General features: G+C 33.5%; 1 protein-coding gene across 12 annotated transcripts in view; it reads left to right on the forward strand.

Annotated features, from left to right (window-relative positions):
• TCF4 (transcription factor 4) overlaps window positions 1-17198 on the forward strand; it is a 443115-nt gene that overhangs the window by 414416 nt on the left and 11501 nt on the right. For 9 of the 12 annotated variants that reach the window (XM_074208517.1, XM_074208522.1, XM_074208524.1 and 6 more), the window contains 2 exons: window positions 14035-14170; window positions 15594-15756. In XM_074208517.1, coding sequence (XP_074064618.1) covers window positions 14035-14170; window positions 15594-15756 — 299 coding nt within the window. The remainder of the gene's footprint in view (window positions 1-14034; window positions 14171-15593; window positions 15757-17198) is intronic. The other 3 variants (XM_074208519.1, XM_074208523.1, XM_074208529.1) reach the window with 1 other exon arrangement.

The following is a 17198-nucleotide window of genomic DNA, read 5'->3' on the forward strand; positions in this document are numbered from 1 at the left end:
CATGGAATTTTCCACCCTTAGGAATTAAAGTAGCAGCTCATGAAGTAATTCAGTTATGTCATTCATACCAAAACAGAAAATAGTGAAGCAACTTGGCACTATTTAAAAGGCAAGATTTGGCTTTTGCTGTTTTATATTTGTCAAAATCTGTAGCTGTTATGTTATTTTAGCTTTTATTGTAGTTGTAAATTTTTAAATCAAAAGTATCTTAATTACTTAGAAAACAAGAGTGTAAAATAGGACCACAATAAGGAAATGGTTTAGGCAAAGTGGCTTTATGGAATGAAAACTTAGCTTCAGCATTGCATTTTATATAACTTTAGAGTTTTACCTAATTGGTTGGCATTCATAGTTGCACATAATTATAGCTTCCACCATATTCATAAATCATCTTAGAACTATAAAGTTGAGTTTAACCAAAAGGTCTATCAAATATTATTCAAAATGACACCCTTTGTAAAGTATTGTCCTGATACAATGGCCACATTCATTTTTAAAGCAGTTAATTGGGCATATTGTTAAAACCATGGTGTTGGGTTTCCAAGTTTTAATTTAGTGTTTGCATTCTCCCTTCCTTCTACACATGGACAGATCTATTGTGAAGCTGAAAGTGTGTGAAAGTTATTGGAGAATAGTAGTCTCTGGGTAATGTTTCTGTACACTGCCCAGATTCCATCCTTTCCCCCCACCCCACCCCAACCCTGTAGTCTAGATGGGAAACAGCTGGCTTTTGTTTAAAAAGCTGTTTCGTGAAATGTCTGAATCTTGAGGTGTAGAACTGAGGTCACTATTAAAGCAGGTGCTTGGGAACAAGTGAGAAAAGAGCTAAAGCTGACATGACTCCATAATCCTATACAGGATACTTCTTTTGGGGGTGGGGCAGAATCTTGAATTTTGTTGAATTATTGACTGTTATTTACTGAACTTCATTTTGCTCAGAAAATGAAGAAAGTTAATATGCCAAAGAATTATACATTAGTTAGCTAAGAAATTAGCAATTTTTTACATGAATATACAACATAGGATGAAATTCTATGTCTCAAAAAGCTTCACTCTCTAAGACTTCAAAAATCAGAGTTCATCACTATTTTCTCCTATAGTGGGATATCTTGGAAAAAACCTTGGAATTAGAATGATTTGAATTTTAACTCTACAGTTTACTAGCTGTCTGGTCTTAAATATGCTGTTGAATTTCTCTGAGCCTCAAGTCTCCTCATTTGCAAAATGGTAGAGATATTATTTCTTTTTATTCTATATACTTCATGAATTATGAGGCTCAAATGAGTTCCATAAAACTAGTCCCTTAATTGCTTCAAAATAGTGAAGCATTATATATGAATGTGAACTGTTGTCCTATGACAGATTATAATCAGTTCAATTTCCTTTCAATACACTGAAAGAACATTATTTTTAGTATCCTTGAGACAGAGAGTCTATCTTTAGATATGGTGATGGAATCCAAGAGAAAGGGATAAAAGTGACAAGATCAGCACCAGAATTACTTTTTAAAAGCAAAGGAAGAAACATGTGGAATCACTAAAGTCTTATGCAGACCAGGTATCTCTACCAGACTAAAGATGAAAGGAAACACATCTCCTTTTATAGCTATAGGTTATTAGCAGCTGTTTATCCAGTCAGGAATAGAGATTAACACTACTTTTTGCAGAACAAGAATAAAATTTGTTTGGGAAGTTGGCTCTTCATATCATGTTGATATGGACTGCCAAATAAAACTTCCTTTTGCAGAGTTCATGTGTTAGAGTTGAGCAATATTATGATTCCCTGAGAAATTCAGGATTACTAAGTCTGTCTCTATTAAATGAAATAGAAAAAGTGCAGAGAAATAGGTGGAATTTTGCCATTGCAGTGTTCAGCTGTGTAGGACATAACATGAAGGAAGTGCTCTGTGGATCCAGTATCAGTGCTTCATTTTAACTTTAGACGTGGCATTCTTTTTTTTTTCTTTCTTTCTCTGAACCTCATCCTTACCACTTTCAAACCTACTTAAATGGATTTTGCATATGACCACTGTTTGAAAAATGCCTTTTCATGAGGTATTTGGAAGACTGCTTAGTACTCTGTGGTGCTTTCTTCTATAAAAACTGTTGAACTTTGCTATTTTTTTCTGATTTAATGCTACTCTTAATGTCTTTCTTTTTTATTAAATCCTTTCTTTTGCTTTTGATCTTATTTATAGCTGAGCCACTGGTCATATGGAAGCTATTATTGTATAGCATGGAGATGAAAGACTTCATTGCAGTTAAATGAGAGTGAATCATTTGGACCAATAATACACACATACAGTGAGATACCATTTGTGTCAAAATGCCCTGTGTTGTTCCTTTTGTAACATAGCAGTTGAGGTTTATAAGGGCTTTACACAAATCTGCTTTCCATCAGAGCTATGCATCTTGACAATACTGAACACATGTTAACATGCAGTACCTTACTGCTAGCTTGCTACATGTAAATCATGTCTATGTAGTACCAAATACTGATATTAAAAAGTATACATTTTATTTGCATGTTATATCAGATTTTGGGATATTTTGGGGATATCAAAATTAGGTTTTTTTTCCCAATTTTCATCATTTTAAAGTTTCAAAGAAAAGAAGCATTTTGCTATTTTTAATGTTAGAATTTCTTTTACTCCATAAATACAATTGCAAGCCAAGAGAATAATGTTAGAACTGGAAGAACTTTGTGTCAAGTAAAATCAGTTCATTTTACAGATAAGGAAATTGAGGTACAAAGGAGTTAAGTGATTTGCTCAAAAATCACACAGCTAGCTCCAGAGTTGGGAGTAAAAATTGACTCCCAGTCCAATACATTTTTCCACTATTATATTCCATGCCTTGTTATGAAGAGTACCGTTGTCACAATGTGTAAAGCACACTCTTGATTTAGAGCCAACTGAGACAATTTTTAACTCCAGTTCTGTGAAGCCCTGTGCCAAACTTTGAATTTCACTTTTTTCACCTGAAGGTGGAAATAATATATTTGTGTTTCCTACCTGTCATATGGTGATGGTGAGGAAATAAATTCTTATATCATTATATAAATATGAATATTTTTCAATTATTAATCTTTCTATCAGCCATCTATTAAGGACCTGTTATGGTGCTCTGCAGAAAGAACTTCATTGACATAGTCTGCAGATTTGTATCCTCTGACTTAATTCCTCAAATACTTTTTTAGTCTGATTTTTTTACCTTATTACTCAACTGATCCTTGTCCTTTCCAGTTACTGGCAATATCTTAGTTGTCAAATCTGATATTCTTTTCTAAGAAAGGTAAGTCAAAAAGATCTTTCTTGATCTCTTCTCTACATGTAATGCTATTGAATACCATCTCCTGGATATTCTCTCTCCTCATTTTCTACCTACTAATCTACCTCAAGTTTCTCTCTCTCTCTCTCTCTCTCTCTCTCTCTCTCTCTCTCTCTCTCTCTCTCTCTCTCTCTCCTCATTACCTCCTGTTGGTTTAATTGCCATTTCTATGCAAATGACTCATATATTTATATATCCAGACTTAATTTTTCCTGTGAGGTTCAGTTCCACATCACTATTATACATTTCAAACTAGATGTCTCAAAGACAACTCACATTGTACCATTTTCTTTCCTCCAAACTACCCTCATTCCAGAGTTTCTTATTTCTGTCAAGACTACTACCATTCTTCCCTATCTTTTCCTTGTCTTCTCACTGTCTTTCATTCCAAATATCCAATCACTTACCAAAACTTCCTTCTTTCAACATCTTTCCATTCCAACTCTACACTCACATGGCCACCACATTTTGTTAAGGCCTTCACCACTTTTTACATTGATTATTCCAACACTTCTCAATTGGTCTCATGATCAGAATTCATTCCCTACTCTAGACTATATATGTCATGCACACAGTTGATTCCCCTTAAGGGCAGATTTGAATATGTCATAGCCCTACTGCACAACTCCAAAGGCTCATTATTGCCTTTAAGATCAAAACCTAGCCCCAGGTATCTTTTTGGCCTTGTTATGTATATTATAGAGCTATGCTGGTTTTTCCTTCCCTCTCATACATATCACTTAATCTGTTGTCTCTAATACTTCAAATATTGAAATATGCCCCCCCTCTTCATTTCTGCCTTAAAGAATCCCTCTCTTCCTTCAAAGCATAGCTCAAGTATCAACTTCTGAAACCTTTTCCTAAGCTTCCCAACCACTACTGCTTTCCCTGTTTATATTGATTTTCTTTATATTTATCTATATACATGTTATTTCCCTCCATGCTCCTTGATAATAAATGAATAAAAAATTTGTTAAACTCTTAATGTGTTGAGCACCATTGATATAAGCACAAAAGTGAAAGAGACTCTACTCTCAAAGGACATTTATTTAGGAGAGTGGTGGTCAAGGAATATGGTAGAGTTATGAGAATAGAACAGAACATTACTAGGATAAAGATGAGAACTCTGGTTCCAAAGGACTACAGAGTCCAATGACTTAGGTCTTCCCAAGCAAGGTCTCTGGTGTTCCTATATTTGGAGGTGAGAGCAGCAATCTTGGCATCACAGTAAAGTAGATATTATCTCACTCTTGTATTTCTATCCTCATCCCCTAGTGCAATACACAGCACATTCTAGGCGCTTAAAAAATGATTGTTACTTTTGCTATTGCTATTTGATTTGAATACTGTCAAGTCACTTCTCAGGATCTCAAGCAATTTTCTCATTATTATAAAAATAATCATAATGTTTTCTAGTTTGCAGAATATTTCCTGACAATCATGTGAGTAATATCTGCATTTTGCAAGATAGAAACCAAGGCTCTGAGAGACAAAATGAGTTGCCCAAAGTCACATGATGGTTGAGTACCAGAGCTGAGACTCTAGTCCAGTTATTTTGATTGCAAAACCATTGGTTTTTACCACTACACACTGAAAGTTGCCTATAGACATTGCTTTCCAACATAAATCATTTGCTATGCATAGTCCAGTTCTTCATATGGATGATGTAACATTCTAGAGAACAAATGTTGAATGTCATTGTTTTAGGACATATTTACCCCAGAGACAAAATGGGCAGTTGTAGAATCACCCTCTCCTTTAATTTTTTAGGAATTAAAACCTAGATTATAAAAACTGTTTAAATTAAAATCTTTTTGGAATAAGAACACATTTAAATATTCCCTTCTCAGTCTTTTGGTCATTTGACCTTGTGGCTATATTTTGCCTATTAAGAGAAACAATATAATAATTTTATTGGTTTAAAAATTACTAAGATGTTAAACATCTCCTCAGATATGCTACCTCTACTCTATGAACTTCAGCATGGCTGCTTGTTAGCAGTAAAAGCTGTGGCTGCGTGACCACTCTCCTCTTTAAAAGATGCTCTTTTAAACTAAATGGTATTTTTCACATTTGAGAAAATAAGTTTGCTTTCCTTTGATATGACAGAGATACGGGCAAGATAATTGAAACTGAAATCTAACACTCTGCAACTGTCATGTATAATTGATATTTCATGGGGAGATTACAATTCAGACACCAAAACTGTTTTCTTTGTCAATGGGTGTCTAATTACAGGGAAAACCCATCAACTTTTTGTTCTGTGTTTGTTGTGAAACAAAAAAAGGGGGGAGGTGAAAAATTAATTTCAAATGCCAGGATTTGCTTTTTTCCCTCATATTCCTGCAGTTGAGGTTTTCTTTTTTCTTTTTTTCTTTTTTTTAAAGGCCTTCATCAACAAGAATGATTTGAGACCAAAGTCTACTTAAAAATATGAAAGCTCTGGATTTCTAAAGTGTCATCAAGGTGGTGCAATTTTAGAAAGATGTGGTAGTATAAGGGTTTAAAAACCTGTTTTGAGACAGTTATCTCAGGAGATAACATTAACAAGGATTGAATAACTGCCAAATGAAATTTAATATATTTTCACATCTATGAAACAGTCCTCTTAAATACAAGTAGAATAATTACTTTCAGAATGCTTGCTGGGAACAAAAGGAGTGAAAACAGTGAACATCTTTTTTGTTTTTGTTGTTTGTTTTTAGCTTAGAATAAGGACAAAGATATTTACTAGTGTGCTTTCCTTTATCCCCATGTAAAAAATGGCCTTCCCAACCACTACCTAATTGAAAATGCATATCTTTTAAATATGTTTCTGTTGTAGAAGAAGTAGTAATGGTTGAATTCAGAATTCTTGTTAGACTTCTTCGTCTGGGCTATGATATAGTGAATTTTAAGGTTTTTTTTCCTGCACATAAGGAAAATAGAGCTCCCCACTATAAAAGTTTGTGTTGTGGTGTTTTGAAATGAAAGCTGTTGTCTACTTTAAGAAGAAAACTTTTCAGATGCCATCTGAATGTGTTTTGAGTCTTGTAAAAGACTCTGAAGCTTCTTATCAATTTAGATAATGCTATCCCTATTAATTCTTGAACGTGCTTCACAAGTCAGTTAGCCTGTTGGAGCTTCACTTTCCTCATTTGTAAAATGAGTAGGTTAGATTCTCTCTAAAAATCTTCTCCAACTCTGAAATATTACGATTTTGAAGTCCTGTCAATGCATCAGATCTAGAGCTTGAAAGAACCATTTGCTTCAAATCTTCTCTTGTTGCAAAAGAATTTAAGTGATTTAAAGTGCCCAAATTAATATAAGTATTAGGGGCAGCTAGGTGGTGAAGTAAATAGAGCACTGGCCCTGGAGTCAGGAGGACCTGAGTTCAATAATAATTAATAATTACCTAGCTGTGTGACCTTGGGCAAGTCACTTAACCCCATTGCCTTGCAAAAAGCAAAAAAGAAAAACAAGCCAAAAAAAGAAATAATGTAAGTATCAGAGATGTATTTAAAACCAGATTATCTGAATTAGAACCTCTTTGTCATGGAACTTAGTAGGTCAGGATGTTATACTATTTCAAAACCTAGTGTTCTGAAAGTGTTAATAAACCTTTATAGATGATTAAATTACTTCTGGGGGAAATTTATGCACAGTGATAATTGAATTAGTTATATTAGTAATCCATATACAGTCAAAAATTAAATAGGATATCTGGTGGTCATATATATATATATACATAGTCATATATATATATGTATATATATATATATACATATATATATATTACAAAAACCTAAAAAAGGATCATTGAAATTTGTTCGGTTCTTTCAGTCACCTCTCTTTGTGATTCCCTTTTGGGATTTTATTGGCAAAAATTCTGGACTGGTTTGCCATTTCCTCCTCCAATTCATTTTACATATGAGGAAAATTAAGCTTACAGGATTAAGTGAATTACCCAGGGTCACACAGTTAACAAGTGTCTGAGGATAGATTTTAATGAAAACGAATTGACTCCAGGACCTGACTATAACACTAGCTGGTAGCTTAAAAACTGTATAATCTACTCAAAACAGGGAGCGAAAGCATGTCATATGAGTCAGTAATGCTCAAAAGATAGCTCTGGTCACTATTTTAAAAATATGGAATATTTATCTCAAATTATCTTAGGTACTTAATATCAGACTTCCTCTGCAGAGATTACTATGGAGACCTATTATAGGACATTGTTAACAAATTTGAAAATGTCCATGTCCTTAATTTTTAACTTGAGGTTGTAAAGAATCTTAAAGGGGAAAAGGTAATTAAAAACTTCAGGACTTTAAGGGAATGTTCATTTTCAAGGGATGGTTATCTGATTGACAGTTGACTACCAGGTAGAAGGAATGATTAAGCTGTTGGTTTTGTTTGACTATGAATGCTTTTACTCTGCTGCAGATCTATTAAGCCCGGGAGAGTGGGAATGGGAAGTTTATCTGTAAAGAAATCAACATTGGTTACCTATTTCAACAATAGAACATGCATTTTGGGTTGTCCCTCCAGAAATGGCCATAGATTTGTGCTGAGATACCCATAATTTCTCACCTGATACTTCTAGTTACTGAAAGAACACTTTTTCTAAGACAAATGACAAGAGTTAGCTATATAGTTTGGCTGTAGAATAGATTTCAGGTTCATATGGGAAATTGTTACTTGGACACAGACAGAATAGGAGGATCTTTTTCAAAAATAATATATTATCAAATTTCAAAATAATATATTAGTTTTCTCAAAGTCTTGAATTTCATTAGCATAATGGAAGAGTTTTTATAGCGACACATGGAAACATATGGTTGCACTTCCAAGGATTTGTGCATATGATTTAGGTCCTTTTTGTACATTCTTTCAGATTACCAAAAAGTCAGGAGTATTTAACTGAAGTATATTTTAGTATATTCCAGAACTATATGGAAAGAGGTAACTAGTACCTCTCTCTGAATGAGATTTGGTTACACCATAGATTATTTCACTTACCCATTAATATGAGTAAGTACAATAAAATACTGGTCTATGATGACAACCTCACCCCTAATATAGGATAGAAATATTTCTGTAACAACTAGTTTACAGCCCTCACTTGAAGATTTCCAGTGAAGAAGAATCCACTGAATTAAAACAGAAAATTATAATATTTAGAGAGTTAATGAATAGATAGTAAAAAATGCAGAAAAAAGTAGAGATCAAAAATAGTTTAGATCCTCTGATGGTTTCAACCCCCTATGCTTATCACTCACTCCACAGAGATTCAGATGTTACAGTCATTGCTCACAGAAAAGGCATAGAATTAGAGGAAAATGAAAACTTTGGGAAGAATCATATATAATAAGAAAAAATCAAGTAGAAATGAAATAATTCTTGAATTCTGGTTAATAATTGAGCTATGCAAAAATTGGCACATTAAAAATGTTTGAGGGCAACTAGGTGATACAGTAGATAGACTACCAGACCTGAAGTCAATAAAACTCATCTTTCTGAGTTCAAATCTGGTCTCAGATACTTCCTAGCTATGTGACCCTAAACATTCACCTAACTCTGTTTGCTTCAGTTCCTTATCTGTAAAATGTACTAGAAAAAGGAAATGGCAAACTACTCTAGTATCTTTGCCAAGAAAACCCCAAATGGGAGTCACAAAGAGTCAGACATGACTGAATCACAACCACAAAAACAACAAAGATAAAAGTCAAGAAGATAGTAAATAAGTTTTCCTGTCTTATGAATTTTAAAGTGATCAGGAAAACTAAGTTTTTTATTATTTCAATTGATAAATATTTAATGGAAAGATGAAGTAATAACTTTGAATTGCATGAATAGATGCATTCCAAAAAAGATTGGAAAGAGAATGCTTCTAAAATAAAAGAATTTCATCTAATCTATGATCCATTTCAGTAACATGGGGTTTTAATAGATCTATGTGAACTTTAACAAATTAGATATACTCTGAATGTCTAAGAGATGTGGAGGTACATGACATTAAATATATATGGTGGTTGGGAAATTTAAAGATCTAATGTTGACTATAACTATAAAATTCTCATATCTGTAACATATCCTAGATTAAAAGAAAAACTATTGATAGATTTTTTTCCCTAAAGGAATAAAGGAATCATCAGGAAAATGGTAAAACAGTTCACCAAGAGAATCTGAACATTACCAAGAGAATCATTCTTCTCTTCTATAGGAAAAGAATAGAAATACAGTAATGTGTTTCTTTACATCATATCAAACTATTGAAGAATACTTAAACGTTCAGACTGAAAAAAGTGAAGAGTATAGAGAATATGATAGCTGTCTTTAAATATTTGAATGACTGTCAAGTAGAAAATGGATTAGACTAATTCTTTGTCACTACTAAAGACAAGATCTGTGCTTAGAAGTTACATGGAGCCAGATTTCCTTTTGGTGAAAGAAAGCATAAGCAGAACATAGAATTCTATTCATAAGTAGACTTGCAACATTGTGAGAAAACAGGATCACCAAACCTCATGTGTCCATGCAAAAAAAAAATGTTTTAGAAGAGTAGAAGGTTGAATTTTATGACACACACCCAAAATGTCTTCCAACTGTAATATTCTAGTTCTAATAGATTTCTTTACATTTTTTTTAATCTTTTGTGTCTAAGAGCCTTACCAAACTCAATGGTAACATCAGACTCTAGGTGTACTGTTTCCTTTTGATTTTTTTTTTCCTTCTGAAGACTGGATCTCCGTAATCAGTCCAGGCTGAAAGTGCAGCAGCAGCTCATGGACCCTGCTGCTTATTGCCAAGAAAGTTTTTACCTGCTCTTTTTCTTAGACCAGTTCATCCCTCCAGAGACACCTCATCCCCCTCTACCACTCCCCATATTTGTAGGAGTTGCTGTATTGATTTTGGACTTAATACACACCCAATTGGCATTAGTCCTATTTTAATTTAGAACTCCCAAACTCAAGTGATCTAGCAGCATCAATCATCCCAGTAAGAACGACCAGAGATAACAACCATACTCAGCTAGGTATTTATTATTTTAATTAAGAAATAAATACTGTTTGTAGACTGCTGTCTATAATATTATGTGATAAAGGGGCAATAAAAAAAACCCTTAAACCATCAACCTGCTAAGTGTCTGAAATTCCCACAATTAGACTCATTATTTGGATTTTGGCATTGAATCTGAAAACTGATGTCAAAATGCAAATATGTTACCTGGAAGAGGTAGGTCATTAAGTGGGTGGTAAAAGATGGAAAGAAGCAAGGGAAAGAGCTAGAGTACTCAATACAAAAGAAGAAAAAGACCTATTTAGACTAAGAATAGTAGACTTTCCAGAACCAGCATAAAGATATTCTTGGAGGAGAAACTCAAATCAAAGAGATCATAATGACAAAGAGAAACCCTAACATCATCTACTTTGCAATTTTCTCAGATCTAGTACTTGCCACCATGTTGCATTATAACAATATGGTATATCATTTTGGAAATGATTACAATTTCAAAGCCACAAAAAAATTCAAAATTCAGAAGGAAAGAGGGGAGGAGAGGGAAGGGATAATGGGAGAGGAGAGGTGAATTTCTAAAATAGATAATACATGTGAAATTCTAGAGATCAAATGGTTATATTCTAGAGATGGTTAAATTCTAGAGATCAAATGGTTATATTCATTCTACCTCCCATGTAATAGCTATATGACCTTGTCCAAATAACAGTATCTTTAAGCCTTAGATTTCTTCACCCATAAAATGGAAATGAGATGTACCTTTTCACAGGGCTATTGTGCAGGTTAAATGAGACAATATATTAGAAAGTAACTTAAATATTGCAAAAGAAGGATATGTTTTTAAAGTAGCATTGTGAATATTCCAACAATAATTTCACTCAAAGCAAAAATGAGCTGATTTTTCTAATTAAGTAGTAGAAAAAATATAATCAAATTAATAATAATATGAAATGTTCACTTGAATGTCGTCAGGCCTTATAAGTAATATTGAATATGTTTTCAGAAGAAATTCAGCATGTTTCATTTTCCTAAAATTTACTAAAGCAGAAGACCCTTAACAGTATTTATCCTGTTAATAATCCACTGACATTCTTAAATTTTTCCCAACTGCCTTTTAGTTGTCTTTCAATTCCAGAACAACTTAAAACAAGTTATTGAAATTTGATTAATAACAATATAGTCAATTTGTTGTAAGGATTATTTTTAATAGTGCTGTATTATGAAAACACTTGTCCTAGTATATTAAGTGGTCTCACAAAATGTTTTATTTTAGCATTAGGTTTGGAGCTCAGGTTAGTGGCATATTGGAAAGAATGCTGGTCTTGGAGATATAGAATCACATTATCTAAGAGCTGGAAGAGATTTCAGGGACCATCCATTTTAAACTGTCCCTGACCAAGAATCCCCGGTACAAAATCTCCAAAAGAATGTTTCCAGCTATTCTATGAAGACTTCAGACATAAAGTAATGTGCTATTCCTTTAGAACCACCCTTCCACTTTTGGAGAGTTGTAATTGTTTGGATCTGAACATAGTATTCCAGGCATGATCTCATCAAAGAAGACACTACCTCCTTCATTCTAAATATTTTTTTTCTAAACACACTCTAAAATTTCGATATCATATTATATATACTGTTTGGTGGCCACTAAAATTTCTAGATCTTTTTGACTTTGGTTGAAAAACATGACACATCTTTCCTCACCCTCTGCTGTAAAGTTGTGGGATTTTTTTAATTTTAACCCAAATATAAAAGTCAGAAGACTAGAAGTAAAAGATATAGATTTAGTTCCTGATATTAGTACTTCTGAGTTATGTGACCCTTGGCAAATCACTTACTATATCTGCTTCTTTTTTTCTATAAAATGGAACGAGTATTGTTTGTTACCATTTACCTCACAGCATTGTTGTGAGGAAGACACTTTGTAAAGTACTATTTAAAATGTGTTTTATTTTTAAGGATACCATCTTACACAATGAGAATACTTTTTAAAATGTTTTTTCTTTATAGCTGGTCTCTGGATTTATCCACTCAGATTACCAAAAAGTTGTCACTTAATTTACATAAAAATTTACATAAGAAACAAATATTTAGATGTGATTCTCCTAAAACTTCTTAATTGGTTTATTTTGAAATTTATAAAAATAATATTTTGTGAGGAAAAGGATTCCCTTTTTACTATTCTAAATATTTAAAAATATTCAGTGTTTAGATTTTTTGCAATTTTCTTAATCGAATTTAGTTGTTTCTCCCCCCCTTGGAAAAAAATAATTTATTAAGTTTCTTGGTCTCAAATTAATGTTGATAATTTTGTTTTACTACCTTTTATCTTTTATTAGAAAGATTGTTTCCTTTTCTTTGATGATACCGATTCATGGAAAATAGCTTTAAGATGAGACTTTCATTTACATATCTGTATACTCATTATCCTATTTCTATATGTACCTTTGTGGGGCGGCTAAGTGGTACAGTGGATAGAGCACCTGAGGAGTACCTGAGTTCAAATCCACCTGCAGACACTTAATAATTACCTAGCTGTGTGGCTTTGGGCAAGTCACTTAACCCCATTTGCCTTGCAAAAACCTAAAAAAAATATAAAAAACGTATATGTACCTTTGTGCATCAACTAAGTAGTATATATATTTTTAAATTTTTTTCACAGTAATAAATCTAGCTTTCAAGTCAAAGTTGTGTTATATTTATGTTCCTCAAGTTTTATCATATCTGCTTGGTTTTATTTAAGTATTTGCTACTTACTAGTCAACAATTTCTCCTACAGTTACCACATGTTAAGAGTACCTGGACCCAAGAGTGTATATCTATACCTAATGAACATCTTGAGGGTATCTTTCAAGCTTTCCTTTTCTTCTTTATGCATTTCTTTCTGGAACCTTTTTTCATAAGAAACTTTCTCTTATCTATCATATGATGCCTTTCTGAGCCTAGAATGGTGAAAATAATGAAAGGTTCTCCAGTATGCTTGCCTGGCAATGATGGCATGACTGGTGTATTTAATAAAACCTTTATTGGTACATTTTCCGGTATGGTGGTGTTGGCAGAAATGGTCCCCCTTTGGATTTGGAACTCGGCAGCTGATGAAATACAGTAAACATTAATTTGGAATGGGCTGCCAGTTTTGGAAAGCCAGGTGACATTTTATTATATTTGTACTGAACAGGGGCTGTGCCGCATACTGCTGTAGCTTCCGCTGTCAGAGGCTTAGCTGGCATTATGGAAAAAAAAATGGCAGGCCTGAGAATCTTATCCCCTGAAATGAAAGTCGAATGCCAAATTGAAATTCCTACAGGATTTCCGATAGCAATGGGGGAATTGAGAAGCCCACAATTAAGCATATGGGCATTAAGATAATTGTCAGATCTGTTGGCGGACATGATAGAAGACAGATGGGTACGAATCAGTGCGCTCCACTGCAGCACCCTGGGAGACAATTTGACGTTTTACCTGCCTGAGCTACCCTGCCATATTTGTCACTAAATGTGCGGCACAGCATCTTACTGAGTGTTAAGTGTTTTTTGCACAATAGTATAGGTAAATGTGTGGGACTCTGGTGCCCTCTAGTGAAAGACAACCAAGAGTAATGTTAAATGCTGGTGTCTCCTTCCTACTGTTATGTGGTTGTTTCAAGAACTAGTTGCCTTACCTTAAGTCTATTTCTGCTAAATTCTGTCATTTCTTGCTTTTGCAGGTCAGTGCCCATCGTGAAGATGGTGTGGCTCTAAGAGGAAGCCATTCTCTTGTGCCAAACCAGGTTCCAGTTCCACAACTCCCAGTTCAGTCAGCCACTTCCCCTGACTTGAACCCTCCCCAAGATCCTTACCGGGGTAAGTCCACCACAGAAGTGCTCTTTTTAACAGTGCTCTAATCTGTAAACTTCACCTATTCCCATATTAGGTTAGATATTGACATTTGCATACTTGGTATTCATTTCTAGATTAAAAACTGGCACAGAACCAAAGATCAAGTTCAGCATAATAAAGTAAATTGAGAAAGCAGTCATTTAGAACCTGTTCTTCATACGTTCTGTTTCTCCAAAAACTAGTGGTTGTTTTTTTTTTTCAAAAAGTCTTTAGGGGTATTTGAGTGGAGAATGATAGCAGTGTATTTTAGTTATTTACATATTTTTCACTCAGTCAATAAAATTATCATTCAGATCATCTAATGTGGTTAGATATAACATGAATGTGATGCTTCCAAAAAGATATGGAAGGAGAATTTTTTAAATTGAGGAAAATTTAGAAAGAAAGAAAATTGACAGTATAAAGCAGAAATTGTCAAATTAATTCTCTGTTTGATCAAAATCCAGCATTATTGTATACTTACTGTCTATAACAGTTCAGGGCTAGAATTTTTTTCAGGAAAACATTTAGTTTATCCCTCTTCCTTTTAAGTAATCACAAATGATTAATTTTACAAATGGAAATAAGCTTTTAGATAAATAATTTCTACCTTCAATAATAATTGTTAAATCCAAATTTTTAAAATGTATCATAAACCCAGAAAGGTGAGCCACATCTTATCGCAGATTTTCTTCAGAAATATTTCTCAAAATTAAACAAATTTGAGGATTTCACCAGCTCAACTTTCTGGACTCATAAAAGTTTTTACAATTTGACTCTAGCTATCAGTTATTTTTCATGGTAGAACGTTTTTGGTTCTAATAGCTATTCCCTAATTGTAGACATGATAATCTATGATTAAAATGAAAATGTGTAGCTATCTGCGTGACATATACCTCTCCTTTGATCACAATTTTTTTGAGTGAGAAGGAAACCTAATTCAGTAATATCATGTGAAGTCTTATTGACTGAATGTATTTATTTTATTCCATGAGAATAATATTTTAAGGATTTTTTTCTATTAAATCATGCACATGGAAAAACTCGATATAATAGCTGATATTTACTTGGGTTCTTAATCAGAACATTGAGGTATGTGATTTTCATGATTATGATTTTCATTGCAATTAAGTTGATGTTTTGTAGACAGTGAAATTACCATCTACTCCAAAAGATTGCAAAATAGAATTTAACCTCAGAGCCCATGCAATGAAAACTGGTTTTAGCAGGTGCATTTTGGAAACTTCCCCAGATAGTATAAAAGAATAACAGTATGAGCATAAGGATCAGAGTTCAGTCGTACTCGTTGTCTAGCTGGCAGCTTCACAATAAGTAACACACACATCCATGCATTTAGTCTTTGGCTTAAACATTGGCAATAGTAACACAGCCTGTTTTTTCCCTCTAGGCATGCCAGCTGGATTGCAGGGGCAGAGCGTATCCTCAGGTAGCTCCGAGATCAAATCTGATGATGAGGGAGATGAAAATCTACAAGACACGAAATCTTCTGAGGACAAGAAATTAGACGATGACAAGAAGGATATCAAATCAATTACTAGGTCAAGATCTAGGTAACAGTATATAATACTGTCGCTTCATTTAATTCCTTTATTGGACTTTGATGAAGTGAACAGAATAAGGAAGAAACTATTCAGTTTTTTCCTAGCAGGTAAATCCACAGCTGAAAAGGCCTATTCTAGAAGTACTGATAGCATCATTTCAGATACTACTAGTACTCTAGTAATGCCAGAAATCCTCTAACAATCATCCATTTGGGCATCAAGAAAATTATATACCATAAAAATAATTTTTGATAGTCAACTAAAACAGCATACTTTTTAATCTGTGCTCATTTGTAAATTTGATACAAAATGATATTCTTTTTTAAATGTTTCTTTAAAAAAATCCAAATTGTAAAACAATACAAACTATTAGACCAATATATATGTTGGTACACTGTACTCTTTTCTCTTACCCTTAAAAATATAGCCGGATACTTACTTTATCCCCATTTTAATAGCATTGATACTTGCATTTTTATGGTGATGAATTGAGTCATAGTTCAGAATGATATTTAAAATAACATTCTTCTTTTGCAGTGCCTATATAAATAGAAAGTATGATATATAATTGTATTCAACTCCTAATAACTGATATTGTTTAGTTTATTTTTAATTCCCAACATAGTTAAATACTAATTTGTCTTGAATTTTTACTTCCATCTGACAGTGGTGAGCTTCTGTTGCTTCTACTCCCATTCTTGATCTTTTAGTTCCCTTTAACATGTTTCATTTCCATGGGGAAACCTAATTAATATCTCACATTTATAAAGTACTTAAGTACTTCCCTCACAACACCCCTGTGAAGTGAGGTTAAGGGATTTGCTCATAATCAAGCCCCTAGTAAGCATCAGAGCCTGGACCTGACAGTCTTCTGCCCCTAGGTTTAGGCTTCAGATCTACTTGTCCTTCAGTTATACCCTACTGCCTCTATTTATATTTATAGAAACCATGATTAACAAACAAGAACAGCACTTTAATGGTATCTTTACCTAAAGATTTTCTTAAACAAAGAACTAAAATTCAGCCAGAAATGTGTGCCAATGCGGTCTTTGGTCTGTTGCATCCTTCCCTTGATAAAGTTAAGATACCTAGAGAGAATAGCTGATTAGCTCATTTCATTAGAGCTTCATAGCTTCAATAGCCATAGATTTTCAGTTGTTATTTTCTAAAACTATATAGACTGTATCCTGAATTTCAGTCAGACTTCACAAGAAGGCAACCAATTTAGAAATCTTGGAAAGATTCATTCATGCAAATCCATTACCAGGAAGGCAAGAACTTTTCAAATTACATGCCAGACTTCCTGGGTTCGGGAGAGTTATTTTAGTAATGTATAATACATTCCATAAAGATGCAGTATTGACCTTTAAGTTTGAAGATAACATAAAGTTGTTTGTATTCATATGTGTGAATGGTTTGTTTATTTGAATACTGCATGGATAATGTACCTT

The sequence above is a fragment of the Macrotis lagotis genome, chromosome X, assembly GCF_037893015.1.
Source record: "Macrotis lagotis isolate mMagLag1 chromosome X, bilby.v1.9.chrom.fasta, whole genome shotgun sequence".
Classification (NCBI taxonomy): domain Eukaryota; kingdom Metazoa; phylum Chordata; class Mammalia; order Peramelemorphia; family Peramelidae; genus Macrotis; species Macrotis lagotis.